This window comes from Zingiber officinale, chromosome 10A (assembly GCF_018446385.1).
Source record: "Zingiber officinale cultivar Zhangliang chromosome 10A, Zo_v1.1, whole genome shotgun sequence".
Classification (NCBI taxonomy): domain Eukaryota; kingdom Viridiplantae; phylum Streptophyta; class Magnoliopsida; order Zingiberales; family Zingiberaceae; genus Zingiber; species Zingiber officinale.
The window spans coordinates 29,240,000-29,257,149 of record NC_056004.1 but is presented as its reverse complement, the minus strand read 5'-3'; the positions used below and the strand labels follow the sequence as shown (position 1 = coordinate 29,257,149).

Genomic DNA, 17,150 nt, shown 5'->3' with positions numbered 1-17,150 from the left:
TCTTTTTTTAAGTCATGATCTATATAGTACCTATCAGTTGTATAAGGAACTATGCTCTAGTAATAACAAAGTTTCTCTCTTTTTTTGACACACGACGAATTTTCTTTAGGTTCTCTTCTTGCCTTCTCCTCCAATCTTCTTTTTCGTTAGCCCGAAGGATAATCGTTGTCTTATCCGACATCATTTTTAGAATGTTGAATAAAGTTAGGATAAGATGAGATAAGTCTATCAAAACTAAGTTGAATAGTTAAATTATGCAACAAATAACTAAATAGCTATCTTCAAAGCAGCAACAACCGGCTCATAACTGAGACAGGGGCAGAGAGTACCAATCCAGACAGGAAGAGGCACAATTATAGCACTAATTAAACTTGTTAACCAAAGTAAATAAAAAACTAATGTAGCTCTATCAGTGCCACACAGGGACCACTAGCTCTAAAGTTTCAAGTTCAAGATCAAGCTGAGAATTTAATTGCTTCATCCAATTCACAGCTACTCCATTACACAAATGCATCCACGCCTAGTAAAACAACTGAAACAGCCTATTTAATTACCTAAGTAAAATCCTAATCCGCGACTTCTACCGGACCGAAGTCAATACCCGAACCACTACTGCTCGACTGCGCCGAGGAAGGAAAGAAGGAAATTGAGGGGGTTGCTCGGAAGGAGAGGCAAGCGAACGTAAAAGGGCAGCAGCAGTAATGGCAGCAGAAGAGAAGCAGGTGTGGTGCGTTCTTGACTTCATTGAGTTCTTGTAAATGTAAAGCCTGAAAGATTCCTGTAAAAATAAAATATTGTGTTGGCCCGAAGCTGGCTGGCACCAGTGGCAGCAGCAACCACAGCTGCTACGACAGCAGCATCTTAAAGTTGCAATTCAAGCTCACAACGGAAGCATGCATTCAAAGGCCTACCAACCAACACGAGAGGACCCATTTAAATCCTATCTTGAATGCCATACATACAAAGAGAGGAGAGCCTTAAGAGTCCATCAGATCTGAAGCAGTTGAGGAAGCAGGGGGCAGAAGTAAAATGTGGGCTTTTAATTCACTTCAGAGCATGAATCAGATATCAGGACAGTTCAAGGCTGCCTTTATTTGCCGAACTGTGGTGCCGATCAAGTTATTAACTGTCATTACTGACTCCATGTTAAGCTTCGCCGATGGCAAGCTGCTCATAAGTATTTGAAATGCTACGGTGACCAGTGAGCCAGATGAGCCTCCCAGTGGATTTGAGCTGGACGAGGCCCCTTGTCCCCCCACTGATCGCCCATCTGGCAGTATGGTGAAGCCCGAAGGCAAAAGAGAAATGAAGGATGGGTCTTTGCCGCTCATGACTACGTTGATCGCCGGTACGTCGATCGGAGAATAGACCACCGCAGAACCTGACGCATCGGTGCAGCACTCTTGAAGTATCAACATGGTGTTCTGACCAGAATTGAGTCCCTATATTCATTCACCACCATAAAAGGGTGCAATTAAAAACCTCTGACAGAGGGCAATCTCAGTAAAGTGAATGGTTGGCTTTCAAAGGTGAGCGAAATTTATTAGAACCAGATGGTAAAAACATGAAGAGAAAAGAAAACTTACACGAAGAAGAGAAATGCAGTTCCCTAGATGTGAGCCGGTCATTATATGGGTTACCTCTTGGACGGTGTTTCCATTTGATAGAACATCCCACTGAAAATTGGGAAAAAAAAAATGATCATGAGATTTGATCTCGTGGTTAAAGTATACAACAATGCAGCAAAACAGCAGTAACCTGAGCTCGAGTTCGTTCATCCTTGAAGAAACTGAAGACCCTCTCAGGTGATATCGGGAGCCATATTGTAGTTGCTGCACTGAGCAGGACGCCACTGGACTGGCCGGCGTCCGTGTTTTTGTGAAGTGTAACCCTGACTCCAGCATCATTCAACCCCGGTAGCGTGATCCACTTGTGATCATTCGAAGCACCGATATTGGAACAGAAATTGTTCACCATCCTCTGGGCAAGCTTCATCATGCTTTTCTTACCATCAGCCGAGGGTGTCACTGCTGTTCACAGTGGAAATCATAGTTAAATAGGAAACAAACTCTTTTCGTTTGTTTACCCATTGCAAATTAACTTACAGAAACTTGTCATACCTCCGAGCTCTCGAGTTGGAAGTCCGACAATGGCTAAGCAAGAAAGTCTATCGCACATTCTCTGGAGGGCGGCTAGCCAACGTTGTGCTCCAAATGCAAATCCACTATCTAACAGATCCTTGAAGAGTACCGGAATTAGATTATTTTCTTCAATCTCCACATGTTCGACCCAAGTCACCTACCACAACATCATCAATCGTTTAATTATATAATGGAAATTGGGAAAGAATGAATCATATCCAGTGATTATGCACATCAATCTATCGATCAAAAGACTACAAATACACATTTGAATCAGTACCTTAGAATATCCATTTGCCATTTCCTCAATCAAACAGCCAGAAGGAAGTCTCTTTGATTGAGAAAAAGGTGTGAGCTGATTAGCCCGAGGATAATCCACTGAAACATCAGCAACCACCCACACGCCTGGTTGAATTTGTTGGCAGCATCTTAAGAAGAAGAATTCACGAGTAGGAACAACTGGTGAAACAACCTGTAGCTCCTCATACATCTGCATGTCCTTAAATGTGTTAGTATCACGAGGAAGTTGGCATCAATCTGAAGAGCTTGAGAATTTCCATTACCAATTCCAACGACCCACTTCTGCTTTGAGCCATTCCATACGAAAGGACTTCAATGGTCCTTGCTTTTGAAACAATTGTCGGAAACAGCTCTGCCCACTTACTCTGCCACAAAATATGAATCAGGAGCAATGTAGATCAAGTAGAAGTCGTGTTCTTCAGAAAAAGAGGTTCCAACTTACCGCGTCCATGAACATATCGATCAATGTCGTAGCATCCATAACGACCACTGCCGAACCCCTTGATGCCTCAATTCGAACATCTGGAAACTTGAGCTGATGGCCTGATCTTTTAAACATCCTGTCATATGTCTCAAGTTGGAGTATTTCCCTCCCATCACTTCCAGACTTCACCCACAGGGGTTCATCCACCTGCACAAGCCTGATAACTTCCTCCATCGCGTTACTTGCGATGTCCATCATAAGGGGCTTCTCGAGCTCAGTAATGCCCGCGCGATATGCATATGGAAAAGAAGAAGAGTTTCGCAGTAGAAGATCAAGGTCAAGGGAAGAGCTTATCCCTGGATTACTGTAACAGCCGACAGATAGGTCCAATGATGAGATGGATACTGATTGTACCGGGGGAAGCTGGGTAACGGGCCTTCCAAGGTACCTCGACGCTAGACTAGAGACACGATCAAGCTGCAAGGAAGAACATCTATAGCTGAGCAATGAGAAGCGACAATGTTAACCTTGATTAGTTACACACAGCAACAATGTTAACGTTAGCCCAAAAGAAAGCTAAGATTGACGTTACCTCGTCCTTCAACCTCGAGTTCTCCATCCGCAGTTTCTGCTCGTCGAAGTAGGGGTCCTCGGTGCAGGAGGAGCTGCCGCAGGAAGGGCAGATGACATTTTTAAGAGCCGCTCTCATCGTGATGTTCTCACACCTGATCTTGTCGTTCTCGGAGCGCAGCAAGCAGTTATCCGACCTATCTTGTTGTGCCTGCGATGTGATGCACCAGGAGGAAGGAATCAAACAAGGGCACAAAGATGGAATTTTTTTCTAGCAAGAAAACAATAAGAATATATGGAAAACATAACGAGAAAGGAAGAGAATGTTAGGGAGGCGGCCGCTACCTTCATCTGCGTCCTCCGGTTCTGGAACCAGAACTTGATCTGCCGCGGCTCCAGCCCAAGGTCACGGCTCAGTTGCATCCTCTGCTTCTCGTCCGGGTGCGGACACACCTTGAACATCCTAGATCAAAAGCAAGCACAAACCCGTCAGAAAGCAACACTAACCATGACCGAGAGAGAGAAATCAGGGAGAGGGGGCGTACGATTCGAGGTCCTGAATCTGCCGCGGGGTGTGCCGGTGGTACCGCTTTTTCCTCCCGCGTGAGTCAAGGACATCGTGGTCGTCGCCGGAGTCCATCCTTTCGCACTTCCAGTTACGTGCAGACAAGACGCATATGGCGAAGCGGTCGGTCGTCCCACGCCTCGTCGATGTTCAAAGGTGGCGACTTTCTCCCTTGCGCTAGGAATTGGCGCGAGAAACCAAACGAGGAAAGCGGCGATGCGAGCCTTCAACAGATTGCTTGCGACTCGGGCGGCTTCGCCTCGCCCTCCTCCTCGTTAAATCTCTCAATTTCTCTGTCTCTCCCCGTCTCTGTATTTAAAGCCATCAATAACTGACCGGAAATTTTGAAAGGCCAAGGCTTGATGGTCTCTTGGAGGTACAACATATATATATATATATATATATATATATATATATATATATAAAAGTCTTTTTTTCCCTTGTAATTTTTTCTTGAAGAATCCAGTTCTAGTTCTCTCCGCACATTTGAACATCCAGTTTAGGGGTGCAGAAATCATGACATAAAGGGTTTATTGGATCCTTTCTTCTTTTGATTCATTGGAGACTGTAAAATAATTGAGTAAAATAGCAATCCATTTATATTTGCTTTATCTTTTTTAATAATAGGAAAAAATAAAAATGACTTTCCAAATTCAAAGAAAGATCAATTGAGCATTCCTTTTTTCAAAAAAATTAAATGGGCATCCCTCATTTTTTTTTTTTAATTATCCTTTGATCTAGTAGTATTGTTATAAGTTAAAGCTACTAGATAACTTCTATAACATATAATAGAGATTGGATTATTAGAGATACAATCAAAATATCATATTAGAAAGATACAAAAAAGATCATAAATTTAAAAGGATGTAAGATATGTCTATTGATATAATATCTTTTGAGTATGGCCAAAAATAAAATATAAGGGCTTAGGCCCAAAATGAATAATATCATATCATTTTGAAGATATGTGCATTCCTTTTGGACACAACAAATAGTATAAAAGTCATGGTCCAGACCAGATATCATGTGAGATTACCTTAAATGAAGTTGCGGAGAGGCCCGGAGTATGTCAAAGTGATTGGATGCTTGTGGGGAAGGGCTGGAGCATGTCAAAGTGACCAGATACTTATGGGAAAGACCTGGAGCAGGTTAGGATGATCGGATGCTTACGAGGAAATTCGGAGTAGGCTAGTGTGGTCAGATGCTTGTGGAAAAAGCCTAGAGCAGGTCAAGATGATCGGATGCTTACTAGGAGGCACAAAGCTCAAGGTGACTGAATGCTTACAGAAAGGTCCACATCAGATCAAAGTGATCAAATGCTTGTGGAGAGGTCTGAAGCATGTCAGGGTGACCGGATAATTACAGGAAAGGCATAAAGTAGGTTAGGATGACTAGATGCTTATAGGGAAGATCTGAAGCTGGTTAGAATAATTGGATGCTTGCAGGGAGGTCTGGAGCAAGTTAAAGTGACCGGATACTTGTGGAGAAGGTTCGGAGCAGGTCAGAGTGACCAGATACTTGCAGTGAAGGCCCAGAGCAAGTCAAAGTGACTGGATACTTACGGTGAAGGCTTAGAGCATGTCAGAGTGACTGGAACTTGCGAGGAAGACCCAAAGCATGTCAGGATAATCGAATGATCACAGGAAGGTCCGGAGCAAGTTAAGAGTGGCTGGATGCTTACCGGAGGCTCGGACCATGAGAGTAATGTGTTGGTGCAAGGAGCACCAGATAAAAATAATCAACCTTTAGGGTTTTAATATTTGACAAAATACCTAACTCTGGTCAGTTTAATTAAGGGTTGGTAATGATAAAGTCTTAGATATAGTCCAAGCATGTAGCCTAGTAGGTCGGGTAGACTTACAGGAGTACGGCTTGATCTTAAGGAATTGACCCTTAGGTGGTAGACTTAGAGGAGGGACCTCTAAGTAAAAGGTAAGTTTAGTAAGTCAGGTAGACTTACAAATATAGGCTAAGTGGCTTGTTTGTGTTTGTATGGTTGTTTTGTAGGAACCTAGAGCTGGAAGCAAAAGAGAGAATAGACAAATGTAAATGGGTGAAACAAACTTGACTCAGGTTGAAACGGATCTAAACTGGTTCAGAAGACCGAATTGGTGGTTCGTTAGACTGACTGGGTTCGGTCTAGATTGCTGAGTTGTCAGAAATATTGACATGGAAAATAATGTGGCAAAAGATCATCTTTATGATTTGGATCAGGATGAGAATAAGATAGATGATGTAGATAGAGAGAAGGCTTCATTCAAATAAGAGTTGATCCAGATAAGATCTGATCCAACATTATAAAAGGAGATGAACGCTCTATGCTCAAGACACTGATTCTTCATCCTACTCTTCATCTCTGCGCTTAGAAAGCTACACTGTGAATCTCTACGGCTGGGGAAGCTCTAGGGGGTGCGCTGCGCTCAGGACTTCCAGATCGTTTAAGGGGAGGATTATTAAGAATATAATCAAAGTCCCACATTGGAAAGATATGTAAAAGATCATTGATTTAAAAGGATATAGGATATCTCCATTGGCATGAAGTCTTTTGAATAGAGCTCAAAAATAAGACCATGAAAGCTTAGACCCAAAGTGGAATATCATGTCATTGTAGAAATATGTGCATTCCTTTTGGACATGACACGGATAACTGTTACAACATGTTATATGTTTAGGGTGAGTTTAGGATTTACGTATAGAAGCTACTCGGCAACTGCTACAATGTGTAGAAGTTACTCAGTAGCTATTACAACATATTTAGGGTAAGTTTAAGATTTAAGATTTAAGATTTATACTATCTAGAAGCTACCAGTGCCGGTACAATGTGTAGAAGTTACTCAGTAGCTGTTACAACATGTAGAATCTACCCAATAGTTACTACAATGTGTTTAGTGTGAGGCTAGGGTTTAGGATTTAGGATATATGAACATTATTATATGAAATACTATTTACAAATTTGATTAAAATTAATTAAACTTCGTCAAAATAATTTTAAAATAGTTGTAGAAGCTATTTTGATATAATAGTATTCAGATATCCTAAACTCTAAATCTAAATTTTAAACTCACACTAAACACGTAGTAGCAGTTATTGAGTAGCTTCTAAACATTGTAGCATCTATTGGATAGCTTCTACATAGTATAAATCATAAATCTTAAATTCACCCTAAATATGTTGTAGTAGCAACTAAATAGCTTCTCCACTTTATAGTAGCTACCCGATAGCTTCTACACGTTGTAAATCCTAAATCATATATAAATCCTAAACTTGTTGTAGTAGCTACTGTATAGAAGTTACAAGGTATAGAAGCTACCGGGTAACTAGTACTACGTGTAAAAGCTACTCAGTAGTTACTACAATGTGTTTAGGATGAGTTTAGTATTTAAGATTTATATCATATAGAAGTTACCAAGTAATTGCTACAATGTGTAGAAGTTACTTGGTAGTTATTATAGTGTGTAGAAACTACACAGTAGGTGTTATAATGTGTTTAGTGTGAATTTAAGATTTAAGATTTATGATATCTGAACACTATTATATCAAAATACTATTTACCAATTTGGTTAAAATTATTTAAAGTTCATCAAAATAATTTTAAAATAGTTATAAAAGTTATTTGATACAATAGTGTTCAAATATTCTAAACCCTAAACACATTATAACAAATACTAGATAATTTTCACATGTTAAAGCAGTTGCTGAATAATTTCTACATGGTATAAATTCTAAATCTAAATCCTAAACTCATCTTAAATATGATAAACCCTAAATTTAAATCCTAAACTAACATTAAACACGTTGTAATAGATACTAGATAACTTTCACATGTTGTAGCAATTGTTGAATAGCTTCTATATGATATAAATGCTAAATCTAAATCCTAAACTTACCCTAACTATGTTGTAGTAGCTATTCGGTAACTTCTACACTTTATAGAAGTTATCTGGTAGCTTATACAAGAGCACTAGGTTAAAGGATAGATAATTTTAGAATAAAATTGTAAGAGGGGTATCTATTTCATTTTTTTTTTAAACAAAGAGTATCTTTTTTTTTTTTATGATTTATAAAATCGGGGCGACCTTATATTTTTGCCCAAAGATACTATTACGTACCATTTGTACACTTGTTCATTAGCATAAATAGGAGCAGAAAATCGGTAAAGTCGAGATAAATGTCTCCCTTATGTGCTAGTTTCTATTCCAAAGGCTAGTAGCCGTCTGTGATTTACCTCCTCCGTGTTGGCCTTGGGACGAATTGGCGGGGGCGCTGAGGGCGAGTGTAGTCACCTTTTGCCACCATAAATAGGAGCAGAAAATGGAATCGAAAACTTATACCATGAAGTAGACAATAAATCAAATACATTAGAGATGGTGCTAGCAAAAATTTATATATCATGTTACATTGAGACTTATTATTATTTACTAGAATATTAGAGAATCCTTTACCGTTAGGGGTGTTTAAAATAAATCCAATATGACCACCTAACCTGAGTCGATCTGAAAAAAATCAAGTTCGAATTGAACATTTTTGAATTCAGATTATGTTCGGATTGGAGGGTTGAAAATTTTTAGATTGGGTTTGGTCGGGTCGGGTCGGGTTCGGTTGACCAAAATATAGGATTTAGTAGATTTTTTAGGGCTAAATTAAATTTATTTTAAAAATTAAGATATTTTTATGTATATTAATGCCAATGTTAGTATAATAATGATGGAGTATTGAGATAAAAGTGAAAGATTATAAGGAAAATAGTTTTAAAAAAATCGTTTTGAATCATATTTTCGAGTTATCTGGTCGGATTTGGATTGGTCCGGTTCAAATTCAGGTTTAAGAATTTTGGATTAAATTCAAGTTCGGATCGAGTTCAGATTAAATTAAAAAAATAATAATCTAACCTAATCTAATCTGATCTGATTTATCTAACTTGACATCCTTACTTCCAATATAAGAAATCCACAGACAGGCCTCCAATCATTTATTTTGGCAGCCCATTTAGCATCATTGAATGCAATATTAGCAAGAGCGAAGGAAATTAAAGATTACAATAGATATATCATAATAAATATTAAAATTTAAATATGTAAAAATGTCAAGGGCGACAACGTGCACTTGCTTGTTTTTCTGTTTTAGTAAAGCTTCTTGTAACTTAAATTCTCTCTTATTTTCTCAGTTTACAAGAAATTGATATGTCTTCTCTTTTCTTTCATTTAATTGTTTTTATTAACTCTCTCAATTTGCATAGACAGTGACTATTATTTCACTTCTAGTTGTGCAAACTCTTATAACTTAAATTCTCTCTTATTATTTCACATCAGATTTGAAAACCTCTGCCAAACATCCATTTTCTTTTCGAAGGTAATCAGATTTGAAAATTGATTATATATTATAGTAGAACTAGCAAAGAAGATCATGCAGAAGTATTTGCAAATAGATTGAGAACAGACAAGGAGATTTGATGTGTCGATTCGAGTAATAGTGTCTCTGTTGATCTATTGCTAATCGACAACAGCATTATCGATTTTTTTCATAACTTTGCATGGAAGACGATGATACGGCCCTCTGGGTTTGTATTGCGATGTGATGGATGTGACTAGTGCAGCAACTCGAGCACTTTCTCACCTCTATGACCATGAGAAGATCTATTCTCGATGGATAATAAACACGAACGAGTTGATTACATCAATGCATATAAATGATTTAATATTCAATTGAAGTAGTTACCGAATTCACAATAATTATATAGGATAATGTTGTTGTTAGTGGTGTTAAAGGGGCACTTTTATTGTCGTAAGGTGCCGCCTTCTAACGTAACTTTGTTTGAGTGAATGAAGATGTATCTTATGAGCATTACAAGCTATCTTACTCGAGAAATTAAAGAACAATTGTGTGTACGACGACGCACTCAAGGTGTTTGTCGTTATAGCTTCAAGCCCTCTTGCGTTAAATGCCCCATCATCGGAAATGCTGAGCCGCCACTACAATTTCCGAGCATCACCATCGCTATCGCCACCATCACTACCACAAGTGAAGTAGGGGATAAAATTCAAGAGTAAATCTTGTTGGCCAGAATCTGGCCAGCTAGAAATCCCTATCTCCCAATTAAAATGCATGCATGGACATGCATATAATTAATGTGACCATATGAAATTACTAAAATACCCATGCATATGCATGCATGCATATATTCTAGCTGGCCAGATTCTGACCGTTTAGCAATACCCAAAATTCAATCTAACGTGGTAGGGAAGTTGACTACTTGTAGTTCAACAGAAGCATAAATGAGATGAAGTTATTCCCAAAATTAAAAGATTTAATGCATGTCTGATAGCCTTTGGAAATGGCTTCCAGAATTGAATAGGGGATGAGAAACAAAGGAGCACAAACTCCATGAATGCTGGTTTCACTTCTCATCAATACTGCAAATAATTACTTATAAATGAACAGTTGCTAGATTTATGACACAATTTTACAGTATTTATATCCACTGTAGAGAAGTAAGTGACTGTAATGTTAGTGTTGAAACATCAAACTAGATTAAGTGAATCATATTCTCAACCAATTTGTTCATTTTTTAAAAAGAATTGGTGAGTGACTGAGGTAGTATATCCTGCTGAATGAAGCAGAAAAAGCAAACACTGGAGATATAATATCAATTGGGTAGAGAGTAATGATACATACTGACCAGCTGAAGTTTTTGGTGCACAAAATTTATTATCTCCACCGCCCCTAGTACTTGTAGTTATACGTCTCTCCAGAAATAAATTGCATGGTAAAGTTTAAAAAGTATATATTTATATATATACTGAAAATGATTTATAATGAAAAACTAAATGCATGAAGGGTTCCTTAAGGGTCTTGCTATAACTCAAAATTTATGACCAGTGAAGTTTGTTTTTTTTTTTTTTATACTTCCACCAAATCTTTGAACAATGCATTCGTTGTTTGTTTAACATTGGATTATTTAATATATATGTGAAATCCTTTGACTAGGTAAGCCTCTAGGAATTATTTGTATTTTTTTATCGGTAAATTTTATTGGCCAAAATCTGGCCAACTAAAAATAAATTGTAATGTATCCTATCTTAAATTATAATTAATTAGTAATATAGAGAGATAATTTTATTTGATACCTGTAATAATAATCTTAAAAATGTATACTAGCAGATACAATTTTAGTCATCTAGCATTGTATGATACCTACCTTCAATAGAGATTAAAAGGCAATCATGAAAACAGCCGAAGATATTTAATGTTCTTTAATTCTCTTTAACAGCATTAAATTCTCCTGACAATGATTGATTAGCTAAATTAATTAATTCCCCTCCTCCGTTGGACAAATGCAACTTGTAGTTGGGATTCTCAAAGGTCTATTTCAGTCTTAGAAACCTACGTATGTGCATAATGAGAATCTTTTACGTATAGAAAATCAGATAATGGAGAGCCTTCGAAGACATTAGGACATCTCCAATACAAGATTTATAAGAGATTTATAAAATTTTAAAAATTAAATAAAAAATCTTTAATCATTATAGAGGTGAAGTTTAAGATTTATAGTTTAAGAACTGTAATGAAAATTCAAACATGTTCTTTTATCTCGAAATTGATGTAATATATATGAAATCATATAATTCATGCTATGAATTGGATAAAAATTTCTTTAGAACTTTAATCATTGGAGATATTTCAATAAATTTTCGTATTATTGATGTGATATATTGAAATAATAAAAAAAACTCAAGATATCTTTAAAATGCACAAAACAAAACTTGTGGTGTGATAACTCTAGTTTTCTTGATTTTAAAAGCTAGATCATTCTAACTTTGCTAGGAAAAGTATGGGAGAATGAAGTTAGATAGATTTTGTGGTGGTTAATTTATATTTTGTTTATATACTTTTTTTTTTTACTTCATATCATTTTCAAAATACAATTATACAATTTTATAGTGATTAATCAAACCAACAATTCAAATGCATAGGTAAAACCTGAGGCATTTTTGTTTTCCTTGTTCGCAAGGAGTAGTTAATATAATCTAGATAAGCCATTTTGTGTTAGCATTTTAAACGTATTAGTATCATAAATAACTCTCAATCATTTCTTTAAATTATTTAAAAATCATCTAGACTTCTCTACATTATCATCTACTTCAACATTCTCAAACTATCAACTTCTGTGAACATGAAGTCACCAACCTAACCAAACTAGTGTCTTTTGTAGTGTTTTGAGGTACAAACCATATTGAGCCTTTCGAAAATTAGTGCATGTTAAAAGTATAACAGTAAGGCACTTGGGCATGTCTAAGCTACAAAACAAACCCTATATCATCGTTGGAAGGATGTGGAAGTGGCTTATTGAATTCAATGATGCTCATCGTTAAATACAAGCCTAGAATGACAACTCAGGTGTAAATCTTAGTCGATTCGCAGAATAATCAACTGGTCTAATGACAAATTTGACGAAAAATTGAACCATAGATGATCCTGTCTGAACGCGGAGAAAAATATTGATTAGGAAATTGGCTCTAATGTTGACTGTTAGAAGACTCTGATTCAGTAAACAAAAGTGTTAGTAATCGGGCTAGAGAAAGAATCCCAGCGTAAACCCTCCGATATTCAAGTCAGTGATCGAGTTGAAAGATGAACAGTAAGTTGAACAATAGCTATTAAGCTATGAGTGTGTAAAATTGCATAGCATCATGTACCTCCGCCCGTAGATAGAGACTCCTTTTATAGTGATACTGTTTGTCTGTGCACGAATCTCAAAGTGTTTAAAAAAAACAGACCATAAAGATACTCTGACACCTTTCCCAAAATGGACCCGTAATTTCTACGTTTGGTAGAGAGGAAACTTCTAATGTACAACTTGCATGCAGAATATTCTCTGTTATTCATCGCACAAAACGCCAAAAAAGAACATGAGACCATTGGATTGAGAGGCCCACCATATGCTTACATGTCAAGTCGATCGAGTTCCTTCTGTGACCCGATCGACAATCACTTGTAAGGGCAAACCGATCGGATTTATAGAGTATTGTTAGGCACTCATCCCTCACTCAGTCTATCTGTTTAGCCATTGAGTTCGATCAAACTAAGTGTTACATTTGTCCAATCAGACCATAGGTTCGTTCGGCTGGGTGACTCGACCAAAATAGTTGATCATAGTAGCCCGAGTGATGAAAAGGACTTTACTCTAGAGGGCACTGACTCGGTTCGGAACTTCAACCATGGTCCAACCAGCCAAAGGATCCGATCAGATGAACGCTCGATTGAGACAATCATATGCGCTCGCCTAGCATGCTGACACTAATTGACTTTGACTGCTATGTCAACCGGCTTCCTTAACTTTGACCCGACCGGGGGCACCTCAATAGCCATATCAATAGATAACATACAAATGGGCCATTCATGTTCAACCAACAAATGTGAATTTAGATATAACAATGAAGCTTTAAATCTAAGATCCAACTTCTCTATCATTAATAACAAAGTCATGCTCTCTAACCATTTAACGACCAATTATAAGTTGATCATGTGATTTACTTCCCTTCACAAAATTTAGGGGCATACTGTGAAAGATACTTGGGGCGAAAGTAATCATATTTTTTCTACAATAACGAAGTCATGTTAAGCATAGAAACGAGCATGAGTTCTCTCTCAGTACTCCATACTTTTGACAATATGATTCAGCTCATAAATTCCAACTGTTCTAAATGAAATTATTTGACGATTAAATAACATGGAGAGACACGCTAATGAGATGCACATTGTTCGCACCGTTTTTTAGTTGTCCAATTAAATCAAATTCATTATACGCTCATTTAATTATCTCCCTTCTTTCCAATAACTAATGAGCCATTATTATCCTTGCATTTAAGACAATATCTCACATAATGAATAAAACCAGGTTGTGAATCATCATACTTCCTTGTATCATTAACTCTCTTTAATATCGTATAAATTTTAGACAATGCATGAACTGGCTGATAGGTTTGATTTGAATAAATGGAGACAATTAAAGCAAGTATTAAAGCACCTTCACATTAGTCTCACAAGTTTCATTTTGTATATGTAGAATAGTTATTGTAGTGGAATTTAGTGTAGAATAAACGATACTACGCAATATGGTATTTAATGATCAGACAAATAGAGGAAGACAGGCATTATAGCGATGTAGCAAAATCATGAGGCATAAATTAAAGTTGTGAAATATGGGGGTAGTTGAAATAGTATTATTTCTAGCCTTAAATATGACTTTAATGTGAAGAAATAAAAAAGATTGAAAACAGAATTAATGAAGATCTATCCAAAATGGAAGGACAATGACAAGTTGTTAAGTGCAAAAGCTCTCCAGTGTTTCAGTTTGGCCAAAAAAACGTTTAAGAACTTAAGCAGTATTAACAATAAATTGATGTGAAACATTGTGCTACAAAAGCTAAATACTTCCAAATGGATCGTGCATTGATGTTTTCACCTTCATATTGTTCACTAGAATACTTCTTTTTGGCATTTCTGAATAAAATAAGGAAAATACGATCACTCACTAGTCATTGTTCTTGCTGTGAACGGTTCGTTTAGTTCTGTCTCAATTTATTAATATATAATTACTAAAACATGTTCAAGAAATAATGTTATTAATATCTCAACTCCAAAAAATATCCATTTACTTTATTTGTAGTAGTGATTTTTCTTCTGTTATAATTATGGCACGCAACAATATAATTGTACCATGGTACTAGCTTTATTGTCACCATATATACCAATTCATTTTGCAGAGAAAATAGCATTGGAAAAGAATTTAATTTCTTGATGACATTTTCAGGATGTGAAACAAGAGAGGCTTTCCAGTTATTTCTAGGTTTGAGCTTGATCTCAGTCAATTATGTTGAAACAGCATAAAATTATGAATAATGGCTAGAGATGCAAAATTTCTTGGTTAAACAGATGAATTGACCATACCTTTGCATTAAATAGTCAAGACACAAATAGATCAAGTGTCACCAAAGCTGTCTGGCATGTAAGTTTTTTAACTGAATAAAGAAAGAATAGGAGTTTAGAGAAATTTCCACATTCAAATACATTATGATTAGCAACTTTCCAACCATATATCCAAGAAACATGTCTGCACTATCCCAAGTGCCTCTGCTATTACCGACTAAGACAGCTTTGAAAGGCTATTTTTTAATCCAAACTAATACACTACAGATTGGCTACTCACGTTTTATGGATCTACAAATGTGATGCAAATAGCAAAACTGCATGAAAACCAACCATACCAAGCATCCAGAAGAACGACAGCAAATGCAAGCCATACAACCAAGGAAGGACGTCTGCCTGAATCCAGACATGTCTGCACGAGCATAGTAGCACAAGCAGTAAGTGTAATCAAATAGACCAGTTGATCCTGCACATTAGATCCTGCACAAAGGTCTGCTGCATTGACTATATGGACAGATTCTATCCAGTGACTAAAATTGCTTCAGTTCTCTTTCTTACATTAACAGTTGTATCCAGTGGTTGCTACATCAACTATATATCTAGAATGTTTTCTGGACGAGGGTGTACATAGAATATCATCCTGGGTTTGTTGCTAAAGAGAAGTTTGGCCATATATAAACCGAAAAATCTTTGTAGGGGCTGAGACAATCGCCTAGACTTGACAAATTTAGTTATGCAATTCCCCAATTTGGTATGATCAGGAGCATATTAGATCATTCAGTGTTTTATCTTCCAATCTGAAGATCGTATTCTTCTTATTGTTTAGGTTCATGCAAGGTTTAAAATTTCGACCCGTGCCGAAGTTTCGGTCTCAGACCGGAATGATACAGTTTCGGTATCATATCATGCCGTGCCGATACAATTTCGGTATTTTTTATTTATCTATAGCAATTATAAGATAAATATACTTATTATGTATATAAAAATAAGTTGTATATTGATTTATTATAAGTTCTCAATTATTGAATAATTTAATATTATTAGAAAAAATAATTAAAAATAATTTTATTTAAATAGAATTGATATATTAATAATTCAAAGTAAAATGGAAGTATCTATTATAATAATAATAATAATAATAATAATATAAATTAATACAAGATATTATTTTATATTAATAATAATTATATAAATTAACTATTTATTCATTTAATTAATTATTAATTAAATAATATATATTTTAAATAGTAAAAAATATCAAGCAAAAATTTTTTTTAAAAAAATATCAGAATATAAATATAATTTATTAGAATTTTTTAAAAATTTAAATGAAATTTAAAATAATAAAAAATATATTAGTATTATAAATAAGAATTATTATATATTATTAAAAAAATTTAAATGAAATTTAAAATATTACTTTTTTCAAAATATTAATTAATAAAATTTATTTTATTTATTTTAATTTTAAATATATTCTTTATATATTTTATTAGGATAATTTAATTAGGATAATTTTAACGACATAAAAACGTGTTACTTGGCGCTTCATCTTCTCCATTCTTCTCTCTTCATCTCCGGCGTTTCTCTGCAAACCAGTTTGCTTTTTTCTCAATCTTCGGCCAATAAGCCTTTCTTCCAACCTTCCATTGCTTGTTGTTCTTATGGTCTAGGAATCTGTTTCTCCGTGGTATACCTTTACGCGTTCGGATTTTGACAATGCCGATCAACATGCTATTTGCTTGCAATACGAAATTCCCCCCAACTATCCTATTCGTCTTCCTATCCCTCGTTATCATCTACATCACCCGCCAGAGGGTTTTTTACTTTTTTCAGAGATCAAATGAGGACTGGCTTGCGTTTTCCTATACCTAACTTTCTTAGCGAAATAAGTCAATACTTTGGCATTCCTCTCTCCAGTTTGTCCCAAATTCCTTCCCTAATATGTGTAGTATGTTCATATTATCGTTTATTCGATATTCCCCCTACCGCTCACAATTTTTACTTGTTTTTGTACCCCAAAAAATCAAACCCTGAGGTGTTTTTGTTTCAATCTTGCTAGAAAGTTGTGCTCTTTAAAGACTTGCCTCTTCCAATAAGAATTGGAGGGACTGCTTCTTTTTTATTAGCTTGCTCGAGCCTGTTTCTTGGTCGACCACGTTCTGATCTCCCCTCACTTCCAGACCTTAGGAATCACAAGTTAGATCCTATTTTTATTTCTTTT

At 36.1% G+C, this 17,150-nt stretch overlaps 2 protein-coding genes across 8 annotated transcripts in view; both read right to left on the bottom strand.

Annotated features, from left to right (window-relative positions):
* Positions 1-461: 461 nt before the first annotated feature.
* LOC122026205 (homeobox-leucine zipper protein ROC8-like) lies at positions 462-4,328 on the bottom strand. Of its 2 annotated transcripts, none has more exons than XM_042584854.1 (10): positions 3,981-4,328; positions 3,781-3,898; positions 3,458-3,646; positions 2,884-3,342; positions 2,705-2,806; positions 2,422-2,631; positions 2,121-2,298; positions 1,759-2,030; positions 1,587-1,676; positions 462-1,442 (listed from the first exon to the last, which is right to left on the bottom strand). In XM_042584854.1, the coding sequence occupies exons 1-10, from the start codon at positions 4,073-4,075 to the stop codon at positions 1,062-1,064; spliced, it is 2,094 nt and encodes a 697-aa protein (XP_042440788.1). In that variant the 5' UTR covers positions 4,076-4,328; the 3' UTR covers positions 462-1,061. The 2 variants fall into 2 exon arrangements, with proteins under 2 accessions (XP_042440788.1, XP_042440789.1); XM_042584855.1 differs by having other exon boundaries at positions 1,759-2,027.
* A 5,436-nt stretch (positions 4,329-9,764) lies between these two features.
* Positions 9,765-17,150, bottom strand: part of LOC122026347 (transmembrane 9 superfamily member 2-like) — a 32,494-nt gene continuing 25,108 nt past the window's right edge. For 3 of the 6 annotated variants that reach the window (XR_006124113.1, XR_006124114.1, XM_042585032.1), the window contains one exon: positions 15,041-15,338. Coding sequence is in view for 3 of the 6 variants with exons in the window: in XM_042585032.1 (XP_042440966.1) it covers positions 15,218-15,338 (121 nt within the window). In the remaining 3 variants the exon portion in view is untranslated. Of the gene's footprint in view, positions 10,010-14,947; positions 15,019-15,040; positions 15,339-17,150 lie in introns of those variants that run through there. The other 3 variants (XM_042585031.1, XM_042585030.1, XR_006124115.1) reach the window with 3 other exon arrangements.